At 39.6% G+C, this 26,780-nt stretch overlaps 1 protein-coding gene across 6 annotated transcripts in view; it reads right to left on the bottom strand.

Annotated features, from left to right (window-relative positions):
• Positions 1-6,005: 6,005 nt before the first annotated feature.
• The window catches only part of CDK8 (cyclin dependent kinase 8), a 69,740-nt gene continuing 48,965 nt past the window's right edge, over positions 6,006-26,780 (bottom strand). For 2 of the 6 annotated variants that reach the window (XM_039718516.1, XM_039718520.1), the window contains exons 5-13: positions 23,916-23,973; positions 21,039-21,170; positions 19,072-19,215; positions 17,042-17,111; positions 15,936-16,008; positions 13,581-13,678; positions 12,174-12,252; positions 11,896-12,054; positions 6,006-7,282 (exon numbers count right to left, since the gene is read on the bottom strand). In XM_039718516.1, the coding sequence (XP_039574450.1) occupies positions 7,157-7,282; positions 11,896-12,054; positions 12,174-12,252; positions 13,581-13,678; positions 15,936-16,008; positions 17,042-17,111; positions 19,072-19,215; positions 21,039-21,170; positions 23,916-23,973 (939 nt within the window). In that variant the 3' untranslated portion in view covers positions 6,006-7,156. The remainder of the gene's footprint in view (positions 7,283-11,895; positions 12,055-12,173; positions 12,253-13,580; positions 13,679-15,935; positions 16,009-17,041; positions 17,112-19,071; positions 19,216-21,038; positions 21,171-23,915; positions 23,974-26,780) is intronic. The other 4 variants (XM_039718517.1, XM_039718521.1, XM_039718519.1 and 1 more) reach the window with 4 other exon arrangements.

A 26,780-nucleotide genomic window follows, 5' to 3' on the forward strand; every position in this document is an offset into this window, starting at 1 on the left:
CTGTATTCCAGTGTCCTCTGGGGAGGACACCGGGGCTTCTCTGCCCCATTTTGAATGTTCTGTAAAGAAGTGCAGTGGAAACAAAAGCTGCACCCCTCCTTCTGCTGCCTGTGGCCCTGCACCCTTCAGGACCCCCTGAAATGCCCTGAACCCCAGGAGCACACTTGTGGCTGCAGCATGCCTGGGCTGCAGTGCACACTGGGATCAGTCACTGCCATGGGCACTGCAGGTTTGTTACCCCCACTTTGTCCTCCAAATCCAGATTCCAGCTTGGCTTCTCCTCATTCCTTTGAGGTATGTGCCTGTTGCTGGTTTATAGACACTGCATGGTGCGGCATAGGTTACTCCATGAAAACACAAACCTCTGGGATAACATTCCTTCTAACTTGTTTCCAGTGAACTGAATTTCGTAATTTTTATTCTCTATTTTAAAAAACTTGTGTGAAAACACAAACCTCTGGGATAACATTCCTTCTAACTTGTTTCCAGTGAACTGAATTTCGTAATTTTTATTCTCTATTTTAAAAAACCCATCAGGTAGAAAAGTGTGACAGACAAGCTTTCACGGTAATGTTTTATGTTGATCCATTTTCCCTGCCTTCTTTCCTGGTGGAAAAGAAAATCTCCCACTCTGTAGTATTTTAACCAAAATGAATGATCCATCTCCTGTAAACACAACCCAGCGTGTGGTTCATTAGAGCAGTGGTTTGGCACCTGTGTCACCAACTCACTCCATGACTGTGTCTCACTGTTCACACACTTGGGATGCTGCACTCATTGATGTTTCGTGGCATGGGGCACAGCAATAAATCCCCAGGGGGCTGGACACAGGATTGCAGATCCCGGGTCCCAGCAGACACTGGAAGCACCGTGAGGAACCCGTGTAAGGTTCTGTTTAAGGCAGCTGCAGGACATGAGCTGAGCTCCTCCTACAGCCCATTAGATCTGCCTTTGAGTGCCCACACACTCTGCAACTTTTCAGTCAGACAAAAGGAGGTTTTCCAGCAGACTGTCCCTTCTCTGGGTCCCCACAGCATCTTGTGCCATGTATGTCCTGCAGAGCCCCAGGGCACCAGACCAGCCAGCCTGACTGACCAGCACCTCATTGCCCACAGCCACCACCTCCCCTCCTCCCCTCAGACCCGCACAGCACTGAGCCTCCCTTCTCCTCCTCCTCCTGGGGAGCTGGAGAAGCGTGTGATTGCAAATGACAGCCTCACCTCTTCACCCATGGAGCGGGGGCTGGATGAGATCTGATCAAGCAGCTGCTCATCAGTCCCAGCATTGTCTGCCCATCACTCTGGAGCCACAGGCTGCCCTGGGTCAGAAGTCCCCGCAGGGCTCTCCCAGCAAGGCCTCCAAAGACACTGAGGGGATTTTCAAACCAGCTGGTTCTGTCTGGTGTGCAAGTAAATTGTGCAGCTGTATTGCATACCTGCATGGCTGGTGGGAGTAGAATATATTTTAGGAGTTTATACAGGGATTTCTTGGGCTGGGACATCACACTCCTTTCACCTTTTGTTGGTCTGAAAGCAAGTGGGGCAGAGCAACAGAGCAAAGCAGGTACAGAGGACATCAGGAGTGCCCAAGGTGTGTATGAGCTGTCTGCATTGAGCACACCTCAAAGCAAAACCCTCTCCTACAGGGATCATTGCTGGCACCCAAATGCAGGATTTATTCCCAAAGAATCCTTCTCCACAAGTTTGCTGAGTATCTCCATATTCTGATCCACAGGATCACATGGCTGAAGCAGGTGTGAAGAATGCCAAATATATCTTACTGTCTGCCCTGCCCAGGTAAGGGCACAAACTCATTAAGGTGGAGCTTGGCTAATGTAGGAACTTCACAGGTCCCTGAGTATACCTGAGAAACACTATAAACAGAAACAGAATTCTGATTTTAAAAGGTGGTCAAAAAGAGCAGCTCTCGGCACACCTGGCCAGCACCTTGTGGGAAGACCTGCCAAATACTGAAGGCAACCCTGCACAAACCAATGTAGGACATGGTCAGATTTTGGCACAGTGGGTCAGAGAAGGAATGAGCTCCCATGAGAGACAGGTGCTCTTTACACCTCAGGGCACAACAGTACCTCTGGGCCTTCTCAGTGTTACTGTGGGCCTTCCATAAGCATCTGCTCAAGGGCTTTTCAGCTCTGTCTCAGCACTCCTGTAAGCACTGTCCGTACACAGATCCCTACTTCACCTCCCTCCCTCGGTCAGCCGCTGCATGCTGCATGTACCTAATGGGGCAGCAGGGCGGCCGCTGCTCTTCACATGCTCTGGCTGACGCTGTACAAATTCAAAGCTCCCACAAACAGTAAACAAAGGCTTGCTCCAAGGATATGGCAGCTTTCCCACACCCCCGGCTGAGCAAATGGAAACACCTCCCAAAAGCACATGCCGTAAAGGCTGTCCTTGGTGGTTCTGTGGGCTCAGGGCTATGTGCCAAGCTGTGCTGAGCAGCTTAAGTAACAACCACTCCTGCACTAGCCCTTTCACCACCTCCCCCGGCTCAGGGCACTACCCAGCCCATCTCCGCAGGACCAGAAATGAGAAGGTATAGTTAAACTCAGGGATAATTAAACTCCTTGAGAGCCAAAGAAAGGCACCCTAATCCTGGCAGGCTGAAAAGTACTTTTCAACATCTTGTGACATGGGAGCTTTCAGAGCAATGATGGAGCTCATCCAGATTCCCATCCTGGGCTGGAGCTGGCATGTATTACCCCAGGGCAATGGCTTAACATCAGTGCCAGTGCCCAGTTCTCCAGCACAGGATCCCTGCAAGTACAGACAGTCCTCTGGAGACAGCTCCTACCATCACTGAAGCCAACCACCAAGATAAAGGCTGCCTGAAATCCTTGAGGAGCAGAACTTACCACAAGAGACCTGGTGGAAACGGCAGCAGCTTTGTTTCTATGTTGCTTTTAAAAAGTAAGCACCTTTTTCTCTCCCTATCCTACTGCTGGAGTAGTTTGTACATGCCATCACTCAGATGTCTGACAAATTATTTCACAGAGTGTTCTTGATCCATAGCTGTGACAAGCAAATTACACTGATTTAGGCTCATCTACCTTGGTCTCCAGGGATGCTGGATATTAAACTCTCTCAGAACTGGCAGCCTGAAGCACTGTCACCCACTCAGCCTGAAGGAAGATGCTGGGATGGCTTCCCTACTCAACAAAAAAAAGGCTGCTCTATCTATTCAGGGGAGGAACTAATACATGATGGAGGACCACATTACTCATTCCTTCCGCAGAAATGAGGCTCATCTTAGCCATGGCAATAATATTTACTCTGAATGGCAGGTCTGCAACTTCACCGCTGGCTTCAAGAAATACTCTGTACCTTTCCTTCCTGATACACAGTAAATCCTGTGAGATCCTGCAGGCTCCATTACCCCACTTGGTGGCAACCAAACTGCCTAGCCATGCCCATAAAATGATCAACAGGCACCACACATGAAAGGCAGAGATCACTGGTGGCTTTTCAGTGAAGCCAGAAGAGGGTGTGCCCAGCACTGGCTTCAGAATGAAAGAATCATAGAATATCCGGAGTTGGAAGGAACTCACAAGGATCATCAAAGCCCAACTCCTGGCCCTGTACAGGACAACCCCAAAAATCACAGCACATAACTGAGAGCATTATCTAAGTGCTTGAGCTCTGGCAGGCTTAGTGCCATGGCCATTTCTCTGGAAAACCTGTTCCACTGTCCAGCAACCCTCTGGGTGAAGAACCTTTTCCCAATATCCAGCCTAAACGTCCCCTGAAAAAATAAAAAAAAGCTAAAAGAAAACCTGAACACTGGCCCACCCCTCAACAGGGCATTGCTTGGGCACTGCCATGGGCAACGCAGTGAGTGCACTGAGTATTTTCCTATTTACTATATATGAACAGGACAAAACCAGTCTTCTAGTTCTTCCTTCTAGGAAGGTGGGACTGCTCCTCCCACCACTAGCGCTGAAATCCTCTTCAAAAGGGATCAGTGCAAAAGTTATTTATTTCTTCTAAAAGCAGCTGGGTCTTTATTTGGTATGATAAATGCAGAGCTGCCACAGGCCAGGCTTGCTGGGAGTGCCAAGGTTAAGGTGCAATAGCACATTTATCCTCAGGATCAAGTTAAGCTTGTAGCCCATTTTCGACATAAGCCGACTCTAGCAAAACAATTTGTCCTTTAATCACAGCAACAAAGACAGGCACCCAGACTCCAGCTATTTTAAATGCACTCAGATGGGGCCAGATAATTGTTGGTGAGTAAGGAAAAGCTTTGAAGTTCTTGAATCAAGTAACAAAAGCTGAGCCATGTGAGGAAAGGGGCATGGCTGCTGCTGCCATCACCTCACGGGAATTTGTAACTCTTCTATTAAATCCTTCTCAAAAGTGCTTTCTTCTCCTCCCCTCTCTGTAACCCTCATGTAAAAAAGCCCCATCAAGAGCATAACAACAGGATTAATGTTTTCATACAGTTCAGGAAAGTAATTTAGAGCCTTGTCCTCTGTATTTCTAAAGCCAGTATTAAAAAGCTTATTTGATGCAGAAGATCCCTTAAAATTATCACGAATATGATACGATTGACCTTATCTGCAATACAGAATCATACCCTGTCTTCGAGGTACCAAAGGTTATACCAAGCATTGAAAAACTTCTTTCCAAAGTCCTAGAGAAAAAAATCTCAAGGGCCTCCTAACAAATGACCAGATGACTGAGACATCAGTACAAGTCAAATATTAGGATTTGACTTCACTCTAGGATGTTTGTTGATGTAATCTGCAATATATCTACTAAAAATGAGAACACAAGTGAATGAAATTGAGAGTAGCAGGCTATTCAAAACTAAATACAGAATATAATTGTTTTATTATAATTATTTGATAAGCTGCATCTTTATCTCAAATACATTCTTAATAAGAATATTAAATTCAAGCATAAACTAATGGCAAGAGCACCCTTTGTCAACTGGATGCATTTCCTTCTGCAAAAATGAAATTCAAGCAAGCCTGCTACTTTTCAACTGCAGACAGCACAATATAGTGATATCAAATAAAGTCTGCTATTACATGAATGATATTATCTATTATGCATTAATATGAATATACTTCAATAGGAAACAAAAATCTGGGCCAACAGCACTTTAGCAAAAAAAAAAAAGGTACTCTTGGCATCATCTGAGTACTTGGGAACAGTCTGGACAATATTGAACGGGTAAGCTTAAAGCCTATATATAAATAAAGAACAAAAACTGAAAATGCTTTAATTTGAAAAGCAAACCAAGAAGTTTAAGGCATTCCCACCTATACATTAATTTGTTCCAGAAACCAAGGAAAGACAGATTTTGACACCTTTTATGTCAAAATTAAGAGGGCATCATACAGTATCATAAAAGCAGCATAAATTCAGCACTCAGATTTTCTTCTTTAGTTTTAAGCCTCCTGAATACTTGAACCTGTAGTCCATCCAGTCAGGTAGTTTAATCTTCACTTCAAACATGGTTTGCCTTTCAGGCAGGCTAACAATTTGTTTTTTGTTTTGCCCCCCCATGGGCATCTCAGTACATCTGGATGAATCACACCAGTTGATATTCACACTACATGAAGCACCTGCAGAAAAATATCCTGCGTGTATTGCATATAATTATGTCAAAATTATGGTGTGGTATTACCTGCCAAAATAAAAATGAGCTACAGAAACCTCAGAAGAACATCCAGACAGGAATGCTTCTGGATTTTGTAGATGAAAAGGAACTGTCTGATCTAGGAAATGTTACTCGTAATAAACCCACTTTTAGGGCATCTCCAGCTTATCAGCTATATGAACAGAACAAGAGTAATGCCTTTTTTTTCCCCTGCTGTTTAAAAGAAAAAATTATCCTTCTCACCAGTTAATGGAAGCCTGCCTCGCAAGATAAATTCCTGTTGCATATTGTTTCTTGGGACACATCCTGATATAGATGTATGGATGGGGGAGCAGGGGGTTTTCAATGATAAAAAGGAATACAGGCAAAGGTCATAATGCAGATTTATGAAAAATAAATTTATTACATAACACCTTGTTTTAACAATGTTTGATTTTTTTTTTTACTCAGAATACTTGTGTCATTCATGTAAAATAGTTTGATACAGTACATTGTATGTAAGTTTTTCCTCATAAATTCTAAGGCTCTCCTAACATCTTGTTCCTCTGCAGTAGGAATGGCACCCCTAAACAACGTGCGAACATTAAAAAAAAAAAACTGAACAAAATTTAAAATCCACTACACCAAGCTGGTTCTCAAAAATCATGACAAAATATCCGAATGGATGCCGCACCTTTTTAGGAAATATCATTCATGCTTTTTTAATCCCAAAGCATGCTCACAAATCATTAACACCAACAGGAAAAAAATAAAACACTGTCTATGACAATCATTTTAGTTTGTTTGCTGAACCAAACATGTTTATATCAATGACAACATACTTATTTTACTATCAAATAGCAGCTTTAATACCAGTCAAGTCATAGATTTTAAAACAAGAACAAAAACTTATGTTGGAAATAAATCTTTGGGACGCTTGTAATTGCTGGGAAAAAATGCAAACGCTTCCATGTTCTTAAAAAAATCTCATCGTAGCAATCATGTCGGTCATAAAACATCGATCTAGCTGGAAAATGAACCAACCCACAAAAGTCACTAAAAATAAATGTCTATCAAAACTGTCTGAGAGTTACGGTTAGTTTGCTTTTTTGCCATGGTAACATATACTGTATGCTTCAAGTACCAGTTCAAAGATGTCGTGTACTATTGGTCAGATGAAGTTGTTACATCAAGAGAATTCACCACATACGACAACAAAAATGCTTGCCCCTAGCACATTTCACAGCTTCACCTGCTACAGACTGTCACTGAAAAAAATGCATCGGTCAGTCTGAACCATGTCAAGTAAACTACAGAAGTAGCATATCCACAACACAAACCGTGCTAGCACTTTCTTTTCAAGTCTAACCCCAAAACCAGGTACAACGTGGGAGCCCCCCGGCCCCGTGGCGGGGGGGTCGTGGCGGTGGGACAGGTGGGAGGTGTGGTTGTACAGTACATTCCGTGGCCCCAGCCGGGCTCCTGGCACGCAGCTGCGCGGCCCGTGCTGCAGCGGCGGCGGCAGCGCATCGACGGCACCGGGTGCAGCTCAGTACCGGTGGGTCTGGTGCGAGTACTGCGGCGGCTGCTGGGAGGTAGCTGAGTATCCCATGCTGCTCTGTGGCTGCGATGTGCTTGGTCCGGGGTTGGGGTAGGCAGCATGGGGGTTGGAACGCTGCAGGGGGGAAAGCACAGACACACAGCCCTTCGTAACACGGACATCGCCAGGCAATTTCACCTACTGACTCCTTCCTGCAAGAGGCACCCAGCACACACGGTCTCAAAGCAGCTGCACTTCCACTTTCTTCCGCGTACTCTGATTACAGCAGGTAACAGACATCAGGAATACCAGATCAGAAAGTGACTGCTGCCAGCCTTCTGCTATCCACCCTAACAGGAATCCCCATCCATCACAGTTAAATCTCCAGTCAACCCTACAGATAGCTACTGTGCACCTGCACATGGCACTGAGCTACCACCACTCATGGCACTGGTCTTCCCCTCTCGCTCCCTTCTCCTAGCAGGAAGGTAGGCTGGGGTGGAGGTCCAGGTGAGGCATCTTACTGCTGATGAGCCACTCTGCCTTATTCTGGAGGTTTTCACACACAGAGGATATATTTGCCACCCTCCTGTGTGACTTAGGAGTACAGGCTGAGAGCACTGTGACTGGGCTAAGGTATCATGTATCAGCAGCCTTAAAATGCTCAAAGGAGAGTTTAAAGACAACAGTGACACGTTCCTCAGTGGAACCAGATATTTCAGGCAAAAATGTCCTTAGATTGTGGCTTGGGAAGTTCAGGTGGGACACTGGAGAAGGAACCACCAAGAAGCCAGTATAGCACTGGAAGAACCTGCCCATATAGTCTGTGAGGGCTCTCTCTCTATAAAGGTTTTTAAGATTCAGCTTAACAAAGCCTAGCTAACCTGAGTGAGTCAGAACTAGCAACAGCCCTGCTCCAAGTGGGAGACTTGGCTAGATGGTTTCCAGAGGCCTCTTTCAACCAGCACTCACACAATTATTTGAGTGGAGCTTTCATCATTGCAAGAAGGTCTCCACAAACCAGGAACTGCCAATTTTAACCTAACCTGCTTCAATTTTAACCTGAAAGTTATTATTTACTGATCATGTGTTATAAAGAAAAGAAGGACTGCCTGTGTGAGAATTTCAGTAAGTATCTGACCACTTAATAGCATTTAACATTTCATTAAATTAACACAATTTCAGTACATTACTGGGCTGGTTTACATTCACATTAAGGTTTACATGCCCTCACAAACTTTGCATCATTTAGAAACTGTGTAGCTTCTACATTCTTGATATCACAGGACATATGTTTTTTAGGAAAAGCTGCTTCTAGAAGAGGTCTGGAAACTTCTATAAAGTAACTACTCCAGGACTAGAGCATTGCTACTGAGACATGAATAGGAAAAAACTGTGGTGAACCAACACCCTGAGAAAGTAAAATATTAAGTCACAACATAAAACAAAACCCTCAATTTTTTCTTGTACAGCATTTAGAACAGAAGCTATACCCAGGAAGCTGAGATGATGGCAGAAATAAAAAAGGCATATTCTACTTGTTAACACACACTCACAGGACTGAGCTAACACCTCTAGAGAAAAGGGGGACAAATGGCTGGACCAGCACTTAATGTCAGTGGGAACAAATCAGCACTGCTGATCCACGCCCTTAGCACAGTGACTGAACTTTGCTGACATTTGCCTTCAGCCCTGAGAGGAGGACTAAGTCACTCATCAACAGAAGGGTCACAGCTCTGGGTCACCCTTCTCCATGTTACAAAGACAGGATGTACTTTAAAGAGCAAAAGTCTTGAGCGTTGTTTTTGCCCATGAGTGGTTCCTGTATGCAGAAAACCATCACAAGTTTAACCATTTAAAACTGAGCACTCATTTCAGTTGTAAAACACTCCCTGCATCCTGACTTCTAAAACAGAACTTATTTTAAGACAGAAAAACCGGCAATGAAAAACCAGATTCCTTCATGACATCTAGAGCAACAAATGGCTTTTGTTTAAGAAAAAAGTACATGTACAATCCTTTCTAAATACCATTAAGCACCCAGAGTGTTATCCCAAGCAAAAGCTCACAGTAGTGGAATTGCTCCGGCCTGCTTAATCACATTGCCTTTGGGAGTGTCACATTGCAGATTTAAACAAGGAGGCAAGTCTGTGTGCCATGTGTCTACTATTTTTATGCATGGCAGAAAAGGATATGAGGTCAATGTGCCCTGCAGAGAGTAATTTGACTTCTGAGTGAATGCAGAAACTGTCTTAGTGTGCCTTGCCCAGGAGATGGCAATCCTTCTTCACAAGCTTTATATGGGGAATTTGAGCAAATCAGATGGAGAACAAAGGAACAGGTGTTTGATTAAAACAGAGGGCTGTATTGTAATGTTTGTTTTCCCTCTCCTCAAGCTGCTGGATCAGAAGCAAAAAATGTGAGGAATTTTTTTCCGGGAGACCTGAAACCATCAGTTGGAAACTCTTTAACTGCTTCTGTTCTAGTGCTGGCAAGTTCAGGTCTCCTCTCTTTGATTATCATGTTTTCCAGACACCTTAATCAGAACAAATCTATTGACTGTCTCTTTGCAAGGCTAGGGGGAAAAGGATGTATGTTTTTGCAAACCAGGTATTTTCCCTCCTAGAGACAGCAGAAAGATTGGTCAGGAGTAACCAAGCTACCAGTAAGAACTCCTGAGACAGAAAAGCAGCAGTTACCATTATCTTAAGGGAAAAGTATTCTGAAATTATATTTGTCAACAAGGGCTGCCCCCAGCTGTAATCCCAGGATGGGTATCTGCTAGTAAAAAAATTTTGATGAGCATGAACTGAAAACAAAGCAATGCCAACTTCAGCTGAGCAATTTGATTCCTCTGACTTGTCAGCCAGCAAACCTCAGCTCTGGCTCACAGAACTAGGAGCTGAAGTTTGTTCAAGATGCTACAATGCAGCAGCAAAATTAGGTGAAGGGCATGTAAATAGGGCATGTAAATGGGGCTCCCTGACACAGTACACACAACCTCTGAATCAACCTCCTTAGATGTGTGACTCCACCCAAGGGCAAGATTAAGAAAGTTACAGCTGCATTTGCCTTCTGCTCTGTGTGTGTGTTTCTAAGAAGTAGAAGAAAGAGCCAATTAAAAGGCCAAAACAGCAACTGACTGTAGCTTGCCAGACTGAAAGGGATGAAACTCCTGTAAGAGTGCCTGTGATGGATAATCCTACTAAAAGAAAGATGACATTCATACTTAGAGGCACCCCACCCTGCAGAACTATAGTTAAGGCTCATCACTGTCTCAAACAGCTCTAAAAATGTATATTGTTCAAGGAGAATGACTTGCAAACTGATGTGTTATTGATGTCCTGGGATAAATTGAACAAAGGCACTTGGGGACTATATGAAGGGTCTCACAATAAAGCTCCTGAAAATGATCTTATTTTAAATTTTTGTTGTACTTTCAAGTGTTGGCCAATAGTGAGAGCACACAGATTTAGGTAAGGATGAAGGTAATGCCTCCAGGCAGCTTCTGAGGCTATCTGGTACTCTCAGGGACAACTCTGAAACACAAGATTTCAAAGCCCACATGGAGAAGCTGTATCAAACCAAAAGGCAAGTTGACAGCAGCAGCTTTACTGACTGTTTTTAAACTCTCCCTATGTTTTCTACAGACTGTAAGCCTAGCTAAGTGGGTTTCCATTAGATATCAGGTCTCACATTTAGATATCAATCTTTAAATTAACTGAAAACATTGCCAGTAGTTTCCAACTTCCCCATCCTTTGATTTCATCCAAGACTGCCTGGCCACCTGTACCGTGCATTCCATGTGAACCAGTATGCAATGGTTAGTTCCTGCAGGAACTAACTTCCAGCAGCATGCCTCCTCTTGAAATCGCCTATTCCCCAGGCTTGCAAAAATCTGCTGTTCTCTAACTGCTCCTGTGAATCATCTGAAGTCTTTCCTGCTCCTCTCTTGTAACTTCTAAGCTTGTATTAACTAAAGGTTCTGTCCTTAAACCTCTTCTCCCTCACCTCCAGCAGTAGCCTTATCCAAACCCAAAAACTCAGGTATCATTTGCTGGGATGACAAAGATATTATTTGTCAGAAATTCTCTGATTTCTTAATATCTGAGCACAAGCTCAAATGCAGGAAGACCAGAACACATTTTTCTCCATGTGTCCTCAAGTGCTTTTTCCCAATGCACCTCCTCATCTTCCTCACTCATTGACTGCCACCACCTCACCTGTCTTCAGATCTGCAATATTTGGCTTACTCAACCTGGAGTCTCCCTTGATCTTCAAAACAGATTATGACAGCATCATGCCAAGTGTTTATTTGTCATCCAAAATACTGTTTCCGCGTTCATTCACCCAACTAAAACACTTGTTCAGATTCTTATTTCACAGGTTTTTACTGCAACATCTTCTGCCTTCTACCACTGAAGGCTTGTTCAAGCAAGAAATGGCATTTTTAGATTATACAGAGCACAGCATAACAGGCTCCTGATCCATAATCATTAGCATTCCCTAATATGAAGGTGATAATTAGTAATTCTAATAATGTCTGATCCTTATTTCCTTACTGCTAACCTAAAGAACATCAGGATATCCACAAATCATCAATTAAATGTCTGAAAAAAAAAAAAGTTCAAAGATGCCAAAAAGTAACAGTTAATACAGTGACATTTACAAAATTACTTTTTCAGTTTGAAGAAACACTGCTCTAAACATGAAAAGCAAATACACAATATGTGAATAAAACAAAATACCTGATAGTCTGAGGTCATAATAAGTCCACCTGAGGTAGTGGTAGGAGGAACAACTCTCACTTTTTTCAGTGGGGGTCCCTGTGTGTGACTGTTGTCTTGGTTCCCTGGATGACCAGTTCCATTAGTATGGTTATTGCCCTGCTGCTGCTGCTGGTTCTTCTCAATTGTTTAAACACAAAGAAAAATTTCAACTCAAAAGCAGTACATGAAATAACATAAAATCAGGAAATAGTGTAAAAGCCAGTGAAACATGATGACACTGTTCTTCTAGTACTTACTTTGTCTCCTTTATCATCTGGTTCTTCTTCTGTTAAAAATTCTCGTTTTGGGTAAGGGATTTGACAACCTGCAAAAACACTGTCCCCCAAAAAAGTCTATTTATCACTGTGTTAGAACAGAAGGGTTAGACCTGTAAGATTCACCCTTTACCCATGACAGTTTCAAGCTGCCTAAGCCATCATTTAATACCTTCAACTAAGGGAGTCAAACAGGAAAAACTTCTATCTCCATATTCTAAACTTTGTAAAAACATATTCACATTTTATTTTAATATTCATTTGACTCTTATACACTAACTTAAGCTCCCAGTAATTTTGTTGTTGGTTAGAAAGGTACATCACTTGTTAAGTATCTACAAGGGCACAAAGAGCTATCTCACTACAGCTACTGTGTAATTCACAGTCTGAGGACTAACTAAAAATATTCCTGGAAATTTCACTGCCTATTAAAAACACACCTGGAAAAAAGTTTAAAAGTAACTAGAAATTTCACCTATCAACTCATATCTCACAGTCCACATGGATTTGCTACTTCTAGTGCAAGTTAATATTTACCTGCCCTTCATCTATTCTATCTACTGGAATCTATTTATAATAAAGTCTCTGTACACCTGTTAGCAATACTCATTGTGTATTCACATTAAAAAGTCAACCTGAATTTGAGAAAAAAGCCAAACACTATCCTAAAAGCAGGTTCTGCAACAGCCAATCATTCACATGACTTTAAGAGCCAGTTCAGGAGATGCTATAAATAATCCAGCAGGCTTTAGTGAAATAATTTCCTTTTTAATTAATTCCTTATAAGTATACATATTTTATAAATTCTTCTAGCTTTCTTAAAAGGGTGTACAGTCATGCTCTCTGGCTAGCCTTTTGGAAGAAGGGCTTAATTTTTAATGAAATCATTCATTGTCTGTAAATTTTCTCCCTTTTGTAAATCTGCCTGTGCAAACAAAAAAGAGGAGTGTCTACAGAAAATGGATTTAAGTTGTTAAGGATGACAGCACAGAGACACAGACTTGACTTTCCCCACCCAGTGAATTTACAACAAAGGCTAAGACAAAAATGTAAACTAATTAGAGACTGTCATCTGGCATTCTGAGGCAGAGAAGCGGACCTGCGGGCACTTAGCAGTTGTCTACCAAGATCTGTAGCATGCATAATCAACCTGTCAGTGAGTAACAAGATTAGTGCTGCAACTAATAGGATCAAAGTTCCATAAAGCAAGAGATTAATAAAAATGCTATTTAATTTTAAAAACCACGAATGGCATTTTAGTGGTTATAGCTTTCTTTGGTTGTTAGACAGTATTTAGCTCAATATTCACAAACATACTTAGGGCAGAGAGAAAGCACAGCTCTAAAGCATCTCTGAATGCACTGATAGATTAATAAACTGACCACTTACTCAGATGTGGGAAGAGGATCTTCCAAGAAGTAAGGATCCTGCATAGCCTGTTCTGAGGTAATTCTCTTTATTGGATCCATAGTGAGCAATTTCTGAAGCTGGAAAAAAAATAGAAAAAAAAAAGAAAAAAAGAAAAACACCTTTACGTTACCAAAACCATTTATAGAAACTTCACTGTATTCCTGAAAAATAAGATGATCCAGATGTGTCTGAACTCAAAAGTCTAACCCTAAATGGCACAACTAAATTCTTCTCCCCTGTCAAAAGAGTAATTTCATTTCCTAACAAAGGACACCTATTTTCACTTGCAAAGCCCAGGACATACAGTTCCAGTCACAAGTGTTCTATCAAAACCATTCAAAAAGTTTTCACAATGTACGAGCACAACATTTTAGTCACAAAATAATTTGGGTTGGCAGGGCCCTTTCGAGGTCAGTTAGTCCAGCCCCTGCCATGGGCAGGGACACCATTAACTAGACCAGGTTACTCAGAGCCATGTCCAGCCTGACCTTGAACACTTCCAGTGATGGGGCATCCTGAGATTTGTACAACCTGTTCCAAGGCCTCATCACTCTTTGAATAAAGAAGTTCTTCCTAATATCCAATCCAAATCTACCTTCTTTCATTAGAAAGCCATCATCTCTTGTTCTATCAAAATAAGCTTCCTCTCCAGCTTTCTTGGAGGCCCCCTTCCAAGTACTGAAAGGTGTTATAAGGTCTCCTGGGATCCTTTTTTTCTCCAGGCTGAACAAGCCCTGCTCTCTCAAGCCCTGCTCTGTCTTCAGAGGAGTGGTGCTCCAGACCTCTGATCACCTTTACGGCCCTCCTCTGGACACAGCATTCCAGATGAGGCCTTGTGAACTGGCAATACCAGACCATAACTATTTTATTTAGCTCTAGTGCCGAGTTGCAGTGATGCATTCTTAAAATACTTGGTTTTTATTCAAAAAGTCTGGTGTACATGCATATACTTCTCTCCATCCACTCTAGAGCTGTGTGGAATACAGCTGTGCTGGACAAGCAACATGAGATAACCTTCAGATACCACACAGAAAAATAGCGAGTTCTCATGTTTCAACAATACAACACAGGGTACAAGGCAAAACTACACTATGACACATTGTCAAAGACTTTAAAAAAATGCTTCACTTTTAACTTGCAGTGGGTATTTTTTAACAAGAAAAAACATGTAAATAAAATTCATTTACATTTCCTACTCATGCTTTTTATAGGAATCATACATTCACCTTTTTAAAAAGATCCAGTGTCATGATCTAAGTCTGAACTGGTCATCTCCTTTCACTAGGAGAAATTCATAACTGCATATGAGAATTAATAACTGCAATGTAAATCTCCATACTTCAAAAGCTGAGGTTGAGAAAGTACACTTCCCTCCTCAGCCTTCAGTTTTGACAGCATGGTTAAGAACTTGATAACTATGAATTACCACCATCAATCCGGTTTTGTTTTTCACATCATCCACAAGAATTCACAGCTCTCTGAGTCTACATGAAGTTTTTTTATCAAATAGCATGTTGAACAAGCCAACTCTTACTCTCTCAAAAAACACTGCCAAGAGCCAGAAAAGGAAAAGGCAAAACATGACAAAGAACTGCCAACACACTGAAAAGCACGAACAAAAAGCACTGCAAAATACAAGCATCATTTGTGGTGATTGGACATGATGACAAGTCTTGGTCATTGATCACCCATACAAAAAGAAATCAAAATGACTGTGCAACCATTATCCACCCAAGGGATCAAAACTCTGGTTCTGTCCCCTTGTACAGATGCCACACAGAAGTGAACATTCTACATATTATTACAAATATTTTCTATTTTTAAAACTGCTTGATGTAAAGATCACCTGACTAAATGACACAGTAAAAATGCAGTAAACTTCATACATCATCAATTAATGGGACAATCACTACAGGTTATATGGACCAAAGTAACCACATGGATGATCAAAAAAATCAGGCATATAGGAATTTTTAGAAGTAAAAGTAAGCAATTGAAACTGTGCAAACCAGAAAAATGACTAAGGATTGCAGCAACACTGCAAATAAAACTACAGGCTAACACAACTATAACATGACCTAAAGAACAAAAACTTCAAAATTACTTGATACTGAACCTAATCCAGTGAATGACTCTCAGAATCATTTTATAAGGTGAGATGATATTTCATCAAGGTGAGAAGATAAAGTGATTTTTCAATTTTGAGACTGTGGAGTATCAATTATTACAAATTTCATTTATAAAGTTAGTTACAGTGGATTTGACACTACCTCAACTCTTACATGAAACATCTGTAACATACACGAGGGATTTCTTATGTCTGCAGGAACTTACCAAGTGGAATGCCTTACTATCTGGTTTAACTTTATGTTTTTCCATATATTTGATAAGGCTGCAGTTGGTATACCTAGAAAAGGAAACAGAAGTGATATTTCCAATATGCAAATCATTGACACTGCAAAGTTTTCCTGGTAGCCACAAAACATATAAGAACAGTTTAGTCTCCCTGCAAATCCAATAAGAAGGGAAAAATCACAACTATCAACACCAGAGATTGCTTCAAAGTGAGAACTGCAAAAAGGCATGTTTCCCTCACATCCTTATAAAAGCATATCATACCCACACAAAAAGTACACTTTAAACCCACAAGCAGACAGCAAACCATCAACTGGATTTAAACTGCCTGGTAGCAATTTTACTACTACACTGTCAAATTGTGTGTATTTCTCATGACAGTGAAGATATATAATAAACTCATCTGAATGCTGTCCTGCAACCTACAGATTGCTACAAGAACATTCACATATTTACTTTTTTTTTTGAAGAGGAGCTTCAGTAAAAGGTTTCTAAATGGTTGCAATGGCATGGCATATGCAAGAAATGTATGTAACTATAGAGCCCCAAATGCCTCAGTACAGAAATCAGGCAACAGGGTGGCATTTTAAGTGCAGGTATTAGCCTGTGGCAATGTGACAGCAAAGCTGAAGGGCATTTTCTTCTTTAGTCACTGTAAGCTACCCTAGACACCAAACCTGACAATTATACCCACTGTCTGCTGGAAATGGTATAAGGTTACCAGACCCCTTTTAAGTAGCTATTACAGAAAATCGTTGCAAGTAGCACAGATTTGGAAACAGATGTGCTTTGACACACTGTGCTTTGCAAACTTCAGAGCTGCATGGGGTCTTACTGGCACCACCTGTTTCACACCTGCACCTTACCCTTTACAGCCTCTGGCTACTCTTCTGATCCACACCACCTCAACAGGCCAAGTTCACCATTATGAAGCAACTTTATTTTTCATTGTTCACAATCTAAGTCATAACAATTTCATAGTGCTTGTTTAGCATCTACACAGAAAACAACTTTAACTGCAAGAAATTTAGTGTAGGAAAAAGATATAAAATATACTTTATTAAGAAAGCTCAGCCCAGACTTACGTGTTTCTCCGGAAATCTTTCATTAAGGTTGAATGTTCTGGCATCTTTTTTATGTCTTCCCAATCTTTATCTGCAAAGCAGTATTAATTATTTTTTTCCCTTTCTCTCTGAGTAAAATAAGCATTTCCAACTATCTCCACAGCCTTGATATTTGTTGTTTTTTTTTTTTTTAATTCTGCTTCTCTAACCTTGCAGTTACTTATCTCTTTGTACTCCCTAGTTCCTATTCCTTCATCACCTCTTCACAATAGATCATACCAACACCTAAGAGGTTCCAGTTGCGTGCTGATTAACTCAAGAACTTGAAAAAAAGATGCCAACTACACTGGCCACAAAACAATGCTGAAGAAAAACACATCAGTGCCTGTGCTTTAACCCTTCAGGACTATTATTTAATTTATTTAGACACAGCTATGATCTCAGGACAGGAACACACCCTGTCTCCTTCTAAGGGATTCTCTGTTCTGACAGCACTTTTAGTAACAGGAAAATGCCCAGAGGTACTTCTCCAAAATAAGAAATACTGTTATTAAACAAAAAGTTAAGAAAAAGTAAAGTCTGCACACTCAAATGAGAAGAATCCACCTCAATGTAGACCAAGATCAAAATGTATTTTAAAATAGAACAAAAAGCTCACTACCAGCACCTAGCCTCAAATGTCTTAAGCTCCAACTCTTGAAAAGGCTTTGTGGGCAACTAATTTGGTTCAATTCAAATCTCTACTAAGTCTGATCCCTACTGCAGAACACTGAGTCTAAAAGCATTAAATAAATAAATAAATCAGAGGTAATTATTTAATTATTACTTAGTTAAACAAAAAATTCTCCTTTCCTATCCCATGGACAGGAGAAACTGTTTCAGATATGGCAAATGTCAATTAAAATGAAAAAAAAAAATGCTGCAATTGAATGGAAAGCATTTCTTGGTAAAAAACAAAGAACTCCAAAGGTCAAACACAGACCATTAGAAAGGATTAATTAATCCAATCAGAAAACCACAATGAGAGTATTATCTACTTATGTAAGCTATACAGAACCAATGTAAAACCCAAATGAACTAAGAAAAGTATAAAAGGGTAAAGTTCTAGTTCAAAACCAGAAGGGGACAGTATTGCTTGAAGAAGCAAAACTAAGGAGACAAAATGCAAAGGCAACATTTCCACGAATCCAACACAGCAGTACAGAAGCAATGAAGTACACACACACAAAAAAAAAGGCAAAAGCAAAAATAAGAGCATGTTTAATACCAAAATCCTAGAACCACCAAAAACATATAGACCACAGAAGTCATGTGAAAGGAAGAGGCAAATTTAACAAAAAAACAAAACCAAAAAAACATAATTAATAGTGGAGAAGGGAACAGTGAGGAGAAAGATAAACAAAAAGTAAAAATAAGGCCCCTGTTACTCTGACTCCTGCAATCATGTGAACACTAGAAGACAAATATCAACTGAAGAAGCAAGGCAGCTTGCATAGAAACAAAATATGACCAACACTGAGGGAAAAATGCAACAAGTGATAGCCCCACTGAAATTTATTTTGGTTCATACAACCAGTTCTTTCTTCCGGTTTGGAATAAAGAAATTTTTTCCTTTCCACCAGGGGGGAAAAAAATCAACACCCTCCATTACTTGTAAATGATACATTTAATCTGGCATGAGTTAAACAAATGTGTAATATTCACTAAATATATATATTTTTGCTTGGTTTCATATATCATTAATCACCTTCTAAATCAATAATCAGTACTGAAGCAATGTAGAAATATTCCTTCTCATTTTTAATCATCCACCATTAAATACAATCTTTTAAAATAATAAAGCATTGGTACATGTATACACAAAGATAACCCTATCATTAATAAAAGGGAAAATATCTAATTTGACCATTGGATTCTACATTTATAACTCATGAAATAAAGATTGTGTTTGAACAGCTTTGTTGCTTTGATCAGCTGCCACCTTCATATACAAAGAAAGCAATATGGATATCTTTCTTTGAACAGCGGTGATAAAAAAATACAGTATGTACCTGCAGGAAATCCCATTACATTGAATATTCTGTCCAGCTGGTCATGGTGATAAGGATTACTAGTTTTGATATCTTCTTGTCGGCAATGGAATATTGGCTCTGATGTTAGCAGCTCTGCAAATATACACCCTATGGCCCAAATATCTTTAAAAAAGGAGAACAGAAATAAAAAGAACAACAAATGAATCTTTCCAAAACCATCTGGATGAGGTAGAATGTTAGTGTTTAGCTTATCAGAGACGATAAAGTTCCTATATTGAAAATGTCCAGTTTCTATTGTGGAAGTGCAATACTTCCTCAACTTTTTGTTTTAGCTTTGAATGGAGGTACCCAATTCAGAAACTACGCAGGAGCTGAGAATAGCATACAAATTTTTGGGGGGTTTTTGAAGTGTAGTTACCACTTAACATTGTAAAAAATTAATGTGGTTAAGAACAAAAGTGAAGGAAACTATTGGGGTAATGGCCAACACACAAAACACAAAGAAAGAAAAGCCAACCAGCATCTTGCCCTTTTACTGTCCTGACCAAGAAATGCACAATTGTTTATCAAAATTTAAATAGTAAATTACCCCAAAAACACAAGCTGAAAAGTAGCAGTATTGGTATAACACAAGTAACACCTTGAAAGAGAGTTACATATAAATTGTTACAAGCCCACACACCTCACAACTTTTCCATAACATCCACTAAAAAAAAACAAAACCCAAACCCCACAACCTCTCTTTTCACTGTCGCTTTCCTATCTAACAATCAGATCTTCTGAATCTTCCCAGTTGTTTTCTCTATTATTCTCCAGCATATAAAAACAATTTTTAACTCTAAGTGGTGCTACACTGAGCCTTGAATGAACAAGGTCATAAACAAGGACAAAAGTAAATAATACAAACAGTGTAACTCCACTACTCAGTGTTTTTACACAGTCATTTTTTATCTACACTGAAAAAACTATGTACTAAAAGCTATGACTGCCCATGCAGTTTCACACACTGCAATCAGAAGAAATAGCAGTAAAGTGAGGGAACATGCAAATACAACAAATTAAGCAGTTTAAAGCAACATATAAAAATGTATCTGATGTATGAAAGAAATACAGCATTAACAGAAAAGTAAACAAGAATACATTTAAGGCATAGACATGAGAATTGCTGACAGAAACACAGATATGATCGCTACAAAAACAAAACGAGAAAGAGAGATTGAGTTCTGAGGAAGACTTTCAGGTTACAGAAACAACAGTCTGCTGACATACAACCTCCAAGTCTGTGCTGCTAGGGAAGCTATCTGCTCCAAGAATTGATTGCCAGCCTTTAACATATCTTTTAAACCAGGCAGCAAGAGAAAAACTTCCCAGTGCTTTTCCCTACAGTCTCTCTTCTTTCTATAGCAAAGCTGACCAATGCTGTAGAAGTGAATCTGATCTCCCTCCAGTTTGCTGCTGGGCTGCTCCTCGGTTCTAAAGCCCACAAAAGCTCTGGCCATCTGTCATCTGTCTTTGAAAAAGACACAGAGAGGCTAAAATGCAACTTAATTTTACATTTTAGCTTCAGTGCAGCCACAATATTCTCTGTTCTGTACGTTCTTTATTTCATACATTTATTAGACTAGGTAATAAATTTAATGCACTGTGCCTCACAGTCATCCTAATATGGATTCTACTAGCAGTTCAAAGATGCTTCCATATTTTTTATAGCCTCCAACAGCATTTATGAAAGTCTGTGTGAAAGCCACAAACTTCAATTGCATTGCAGGGCATTTGGAGCTAAAAACCAGCAATATATTTCATTTCTATATACAGCCTGAGACCACAGTAAACTGATCAATTTCTGAAAGATTAATGTTTCTTCAAGAAACAAGGAACATACCTTTAACTCAGCTACTGTCTTTTATTTAATTTATCAAAGCTTTAATATTTGGGTATAGTTTACATAAAGAACAGAACAGTACATTTTTGTGCAATTTACTTACCAATAGCTTTGGTATAATGCCTTGCTCCAAGAAGCAACTCTGGAGCTCGATACCAGAAGGTTACAACTACTGGATCCAAGTCTGCTAAAGGCTTCAGAGGTGAATTAAATAATCGGGCAAAGCCCATGTCAGCTGCAAAATTCAAAGAGAGATGCTTTAAAATTTGATGGAAACTAACAATCTTTTTTTTTTTTAACAAATTGATTGAGTTTACTTGTTAGCACTATCATCACTCCTAAATAAAATACAAAGGCAGACTGTAGCAGATATGAACTCTCTGAGCAGATTTTCTTTCTGTAGAAGTTACTGGATGGCATCACCTATGAAGTATATCATTATAAATCATTACTAACATGAGTCATTTACAACAAAGAATTAACCATTGTTCTGAAGAAGTGCATCAACTCCTCAGGACACTGGTAAATCCTGACTCATTTTACCGGATGTTCTATGGTAAAATACTCCCATTCGCACAGGATGTTTTTTCACAAAACAGCAATTTTTAAAGTAAACAAAATGCAGATTCTGAAAAGGTTAGAATGATTTATAATACATACGTGCGCATGAAAAAAATCTCCCTCTTCATTAAGTTAGCTATGGCAAGACTTCCTTCACACAAAAACAGCACCTAAGCCTAGAGCATCTGCCTCCCTGCTGATTTTTCTATCCAGATGCATTTCCAGTATCAATATACCAGTGCTGAATACCATTCAGGCTATGATTTCTAAATTTTGGTTGTGGGCATTATATCATTAAAAACTGCTTTCTAGAATTTGTAGCGTACAAGTGCCTAGAAAGTTGTCTGAACAACTAAATATAAATCATACAGGAAAAAATGGGCAGAGACTAAAATATGCAGGTTCTCCCATGAAACTGCTTTCCTGACCCACAACCCTAAATCCCAAGACAGAGTGACCCTATCATGTAGGGATATTCATATGCTGAGAAAGACTTGAATGAAATGAGATGAGTAGCTACCCTGAGGGAAAAGGACCTACATGCTCTAGCTCAATGAGGGAATACTGCAGTGTAAATATGGCTCTATAACTTGACTACACAATCCTTAATTATTTTTTTCATATGCATTCCTATTTATGATTGCTTTAATGCATTTAAAAAGAGAAACATTTTACAGTTTTCTACATTAAAATATCAATTATTCAAAATTGGTCAAGTCACTAATAACTATGAATAATAAGGAAAATTGTTGGCAAAAAGTGGATTTATGACCCAAAGTGACACAAAAAGCCTATAAAAATTATTTTACGTTAAATACCAGTTATGTATTTTTTAGTAAAATTAGTTACACTGTAATGTGGAAGCCCTTGGTATGTGTATAATTTCTGCATTCTTTTACTGCTGTGGCAACCTTAATTAAAAAAAATAAATCTACATTTTGATAACACACTTCAAAACCCAAGGTTCCCCTCCCTCTATCCCTGCTGGGAATGGATGGCTCAGAGGACTGGTGGCCCAATACAGAATCTTTCACCTGTCCATTAACAGAGTCTGACTTAATTTAGTTGTTTACTAAGTTATTCTCAAATTAATTCAAAACTATAAATTAAGAAATAAATGGGTGGTCTATGTGCAATTAATAGCAAGTAGTTGTGTACAGCAAATATCACCACCACTATCAAAAGGGAGTCCAGAGGATGACCTACGTGCTCTGTTTTGCAAGAAACCCTCCATGAGGAGTAAGGTAATATGAAGAAATTTTCCCTTCTGTTGTCCATGCTGTACCTGTTCTCTATGCAGACCTCAATCCCTACTGCCAACCTTAAAAGCTCAGAAAGGCATTAAAAACTTTCAGAGTAGGATCTGCAGAAGCATTCAACCCTGGCCCATCACTCCCTGGATTCCAAAGGACAAGGGAAGGCCTAGAGCAGCACTGAACGCTCCCACAAAATCCTACCCTGAATCATTCTACTAGTGACTAACAGTATAGCTCAAATCAACAAAACAATAAGAGAACAGAGCAACAATGCAGAAGAGTAATCTCACAAAAGAAAGCCAGAGGGAAGTGAAAAAAAAAGATGAACTAGCTTTAAAAAACCCTCCCGAATGGGGCTGTATTACCATGGCAAATGTAAACAGGCTATGCACTAGTATCACTGCCATAATAATGCAGAGCCTGGTACAGTTTATTATTGTTAGACTACTGTTAATTTTTATTTATGTATTTAGTTTAAAACAACTGAACTTCTACAAACCATCCTCTCACTGCAAATAGTAACTCCCACCAGAAAATGTTACAGCAGTGTGGAAGTGCTGGGTCCTTTCTATCCTGGTCCACCCCAGGCTAGGCATTTAACATTAGCTATTGGCTCTCACTAAACATTTTGGATGGATTTCTGTGGTTTCTGCACTTTTAAGGTCCCTTGTGTTCATCTCCAAGGGACCTGCCTATTCGTTCAAAAATATTTTGTAAGCTGAGTGCCATCTTTGATTCCATTATAAGATTTAAGGTTTGTAGCAATGAGTAGTTCTCTATTTAGATTTTTATAAGCAGCAGCAAGATGTCATGGCATTAGAGAAAAATGGAGGAAATTTTAAAATCCCATTTCTTTCTCCTCCTCTCCTCCTAGCTAGCTGTCATCTTTAACCCCACATCAAAATCCCCCGCCCCACACAAACACCCACTTAAGCAAAATATAATGACATTTTCCACTTTTTATTGATGAGGCTACAGCATTTCATTGTCAGAACTGGTACATGGGGCTAATATGATGAAGCCAGTCACTCAGAAAGCAGCACTTAGGCAATGTGCCCAGGCACATACTGGTATTACAGTGACTACTTTAGGTGGTACAACTGCACCTTCAGAACATTCTAACTTAAATGCTACACTGGGACTTATCAAAGATATAAACATACCAATTTTTACTCTTCCTCGCTCAGGACCTTCACCCATAACTAAAATATTAGCAGGTTTCTGTGGAAAAAAAAATAAATATACAATACATATACCACGATAAACCTAAACATTAGTCTCTGAAAAGTTAATTAAGCTTTGTTTTGCCAGTTTTAAACCAACTTTGTTTTGATAAAAATGACAAATTTCTCTGTCACAGTAATGCTGTGCAAGGAGCCAGACACAGGATCTCCCTGACTGCATCTTCCTCGCATTTCTTCTTGGCATTGCTGTGCTCCAGCAGTACATTCCCTACTGACACCCTGGTGTCCGTCCTCTGGCATGAGCTAGCAGCCACCAAGCTGCTGGGATTTCTACCCCAATTGCCCTAGATCCTTTCAGTGGGAGGCAGTCCCACTGCTGCCCACCACCCCAGCCACAGGGATGGGAAGCCAGCTCTACAGCAAGCTTTGCCCAGGGTTATTAGGCACATTCGCAGACACAATGCACATAAAAAATACACAAGTGAGATACAGATCAAACATTACCGTATCACTTGATACTGGAGAGAACACTCATCTAAATTCTTCCTATTTACAAGTGTTTACCAATTCACACAGCTGCAAAACTGGAAAGCACTGCCTTTATGTTATTCTTCTGTCTTTCCTTTGTTTCTTTTACTATGGAGGCAAGTTAAAGAACTGAGCTAGAGTTTGGCTGGTTAGAAACATGATAACTCACTTCATAACCCTCTATTTTCTGCTGTCCTGTTTTTCATAATCCATTCTCAGCATCTTAGTCACAGGATTCCTCAACTCCTAACACAGTTTATATAATGAAACCTACAGTGCTTACTTAGAGGGAAAAAAGTAAAGAAACAACTAAAGCAGATAATGTATGCCAGACTTGTTCTTAAACGGAGTGATTTAGATACCCATTCAATCTGTAAATCCTGGGCAAAACAGGGATTCCTATTCAGTTGTGGCCTGTAAGATTGTAATAAGGCTGAGTTACAGCTCTTGCTTTGCTTTTCCAGTTTAAATTGATCTGAAGGTAAGAGTACCTGAGCAAAACAGCTTAGACCACCTAAAAGTTAACATAATAAATCCTAGTATCTTTGTGTGATTTTCTAAACACATTCTAGGATATTCTCAAGCCTTCCTGAATCTATCAGGCTCTAATGTAATGTAAACACACATGAAAAGAAGCAGAAAACCACAATATGGTATTAACTTAGAAGTAATTGCTATTGTGTAAAAACCAGGTAGAAAAAATTAGTATTCGAGCAAAAATTTTCTTTGAAAAATTAAATTACTGTTGTTTGTGAAAGGCTGCAAAGTGGATTTCTGAAACTCTACAATCCTTGGACCAAATATGTAAAAACATTCTGAGGCTCTGCATTTCTAAGAACAGGTTAAGGATAGAAGATCTTATCAAAAATGTGGTCAAAAAAGGTAAGATATGCTTCATTGTCTTTCTAATAGCAAGAACAACAGATTCAGCTTGTGCTGTATTAGCTCTGTGATTTCCAGAAGAAACTGTTCCCCAAATCACCACCACCCCCTTTTGCTTTTTTTTAAAATAAAGGCATACACTCCAGGTAAGTACTGCTTCAACATTAAAAAATGCAGAATGTGGGCACGCTGTGATTTCCAGAAGAAACTGTTCCCCACACCACCACTACCCCCTTTTGCTTTTTTTTAAAATAAATACACTCCAGGTAAGTACTGCTTCAACATTAAAAAATGCAGAATGTGGGCACACAGCTCTCAAAGCATTCAATTTAGATTGCTTCTACAAAAGTCCTAGAAATAAACAAACAGCATACATCTTTAAATTCAGTTAGTGCTGAACTTTATGGCAATTCAATCTGCTAGGTATGAAAACACATAATTTCACCAAAGAAATCTTTCTATTGCTACACTGTGACTCAAAGAACAAATCCACATCTTTTACAAAACCTGCTTCCATATATATGGGGTGTTAAGCTACATGTCTAATTATCATGTTTTCATTAGAGTTAACAACACATTACACAGGCACCAGAATTTTTCAGATATATAATACATGGACATAATACATAAAGTACCATTTTCCCCCCTTCAAGTTCACAGGTTGATAATACTCTACAAAAATGCTTTTAAAATCCTCATTATATTTCCACCTTAAAATATTTTACTCTTTGGATTTTGGTAAGGACAAGAAGTCCTATTCAAACAAAGACTGTATTATACCATATGACTAATCAGCAGAGCACTGGGTAACAATTCCTGCACCAAAGATATCCTACCTTAAGGTCAAGGCAGGTAGAGATGAGAAAGCACAGTAAGACAGTACTGTGTCAGCAAAGTATCAACAGCTTGATTCACACTCAAATTTCAGAAGTTACAGAACATACTTAACAATAGAGACAATTTAGAAATCTGTGCAGGAGTACTGTAAAGCTGCAAAATAAAAACAAACCCTCAGTTGCTCTGGAATATTCAGTTCACCTTTTTCTAAAGTCACAAGTCCTTCACTGAAACAGCTCTGTTTGGAACACAAGATTTTTCCTACAGACAAAAATATTTTTGTATTCACATCACTGTAAAAATGCATCACAGTTTTAAAAAAAAACTAAATTAGAAGTCTCATTCTGGAGGCTTCCATTTCTAAAATCATTGTATGCATAGACTGGAACAACATTTTTAGGTCAAAAAATTTTCCAAACAAGACCATTCAACTTAAATTCAATAGGGGGATATCTACTAGAAATCAGTATAGAGATAGTATTGATAAATCTAAATACTATGTATTTTGAATAATCCCTGAAAAACACTCAAGTCCACTAACAGAAGTGAATACATGTGTCAGGAATTATCATTACAAGTATTTTAATCGAGTCCACT

Source organism: Passer montanus, unplaced genomic scaffold (genome assembly GCF_014805655.1).
Source record: "Passer montanus isolate IOZ18808 unplaced genomic scaffold, ASM1480565v1 scaffold4, whole genome shotgun sequence".
NCBI lineage: Eukaryota > Metazoa > Chordata > Aves > Passeriformes > Passeridae > Passer > Passer montanus.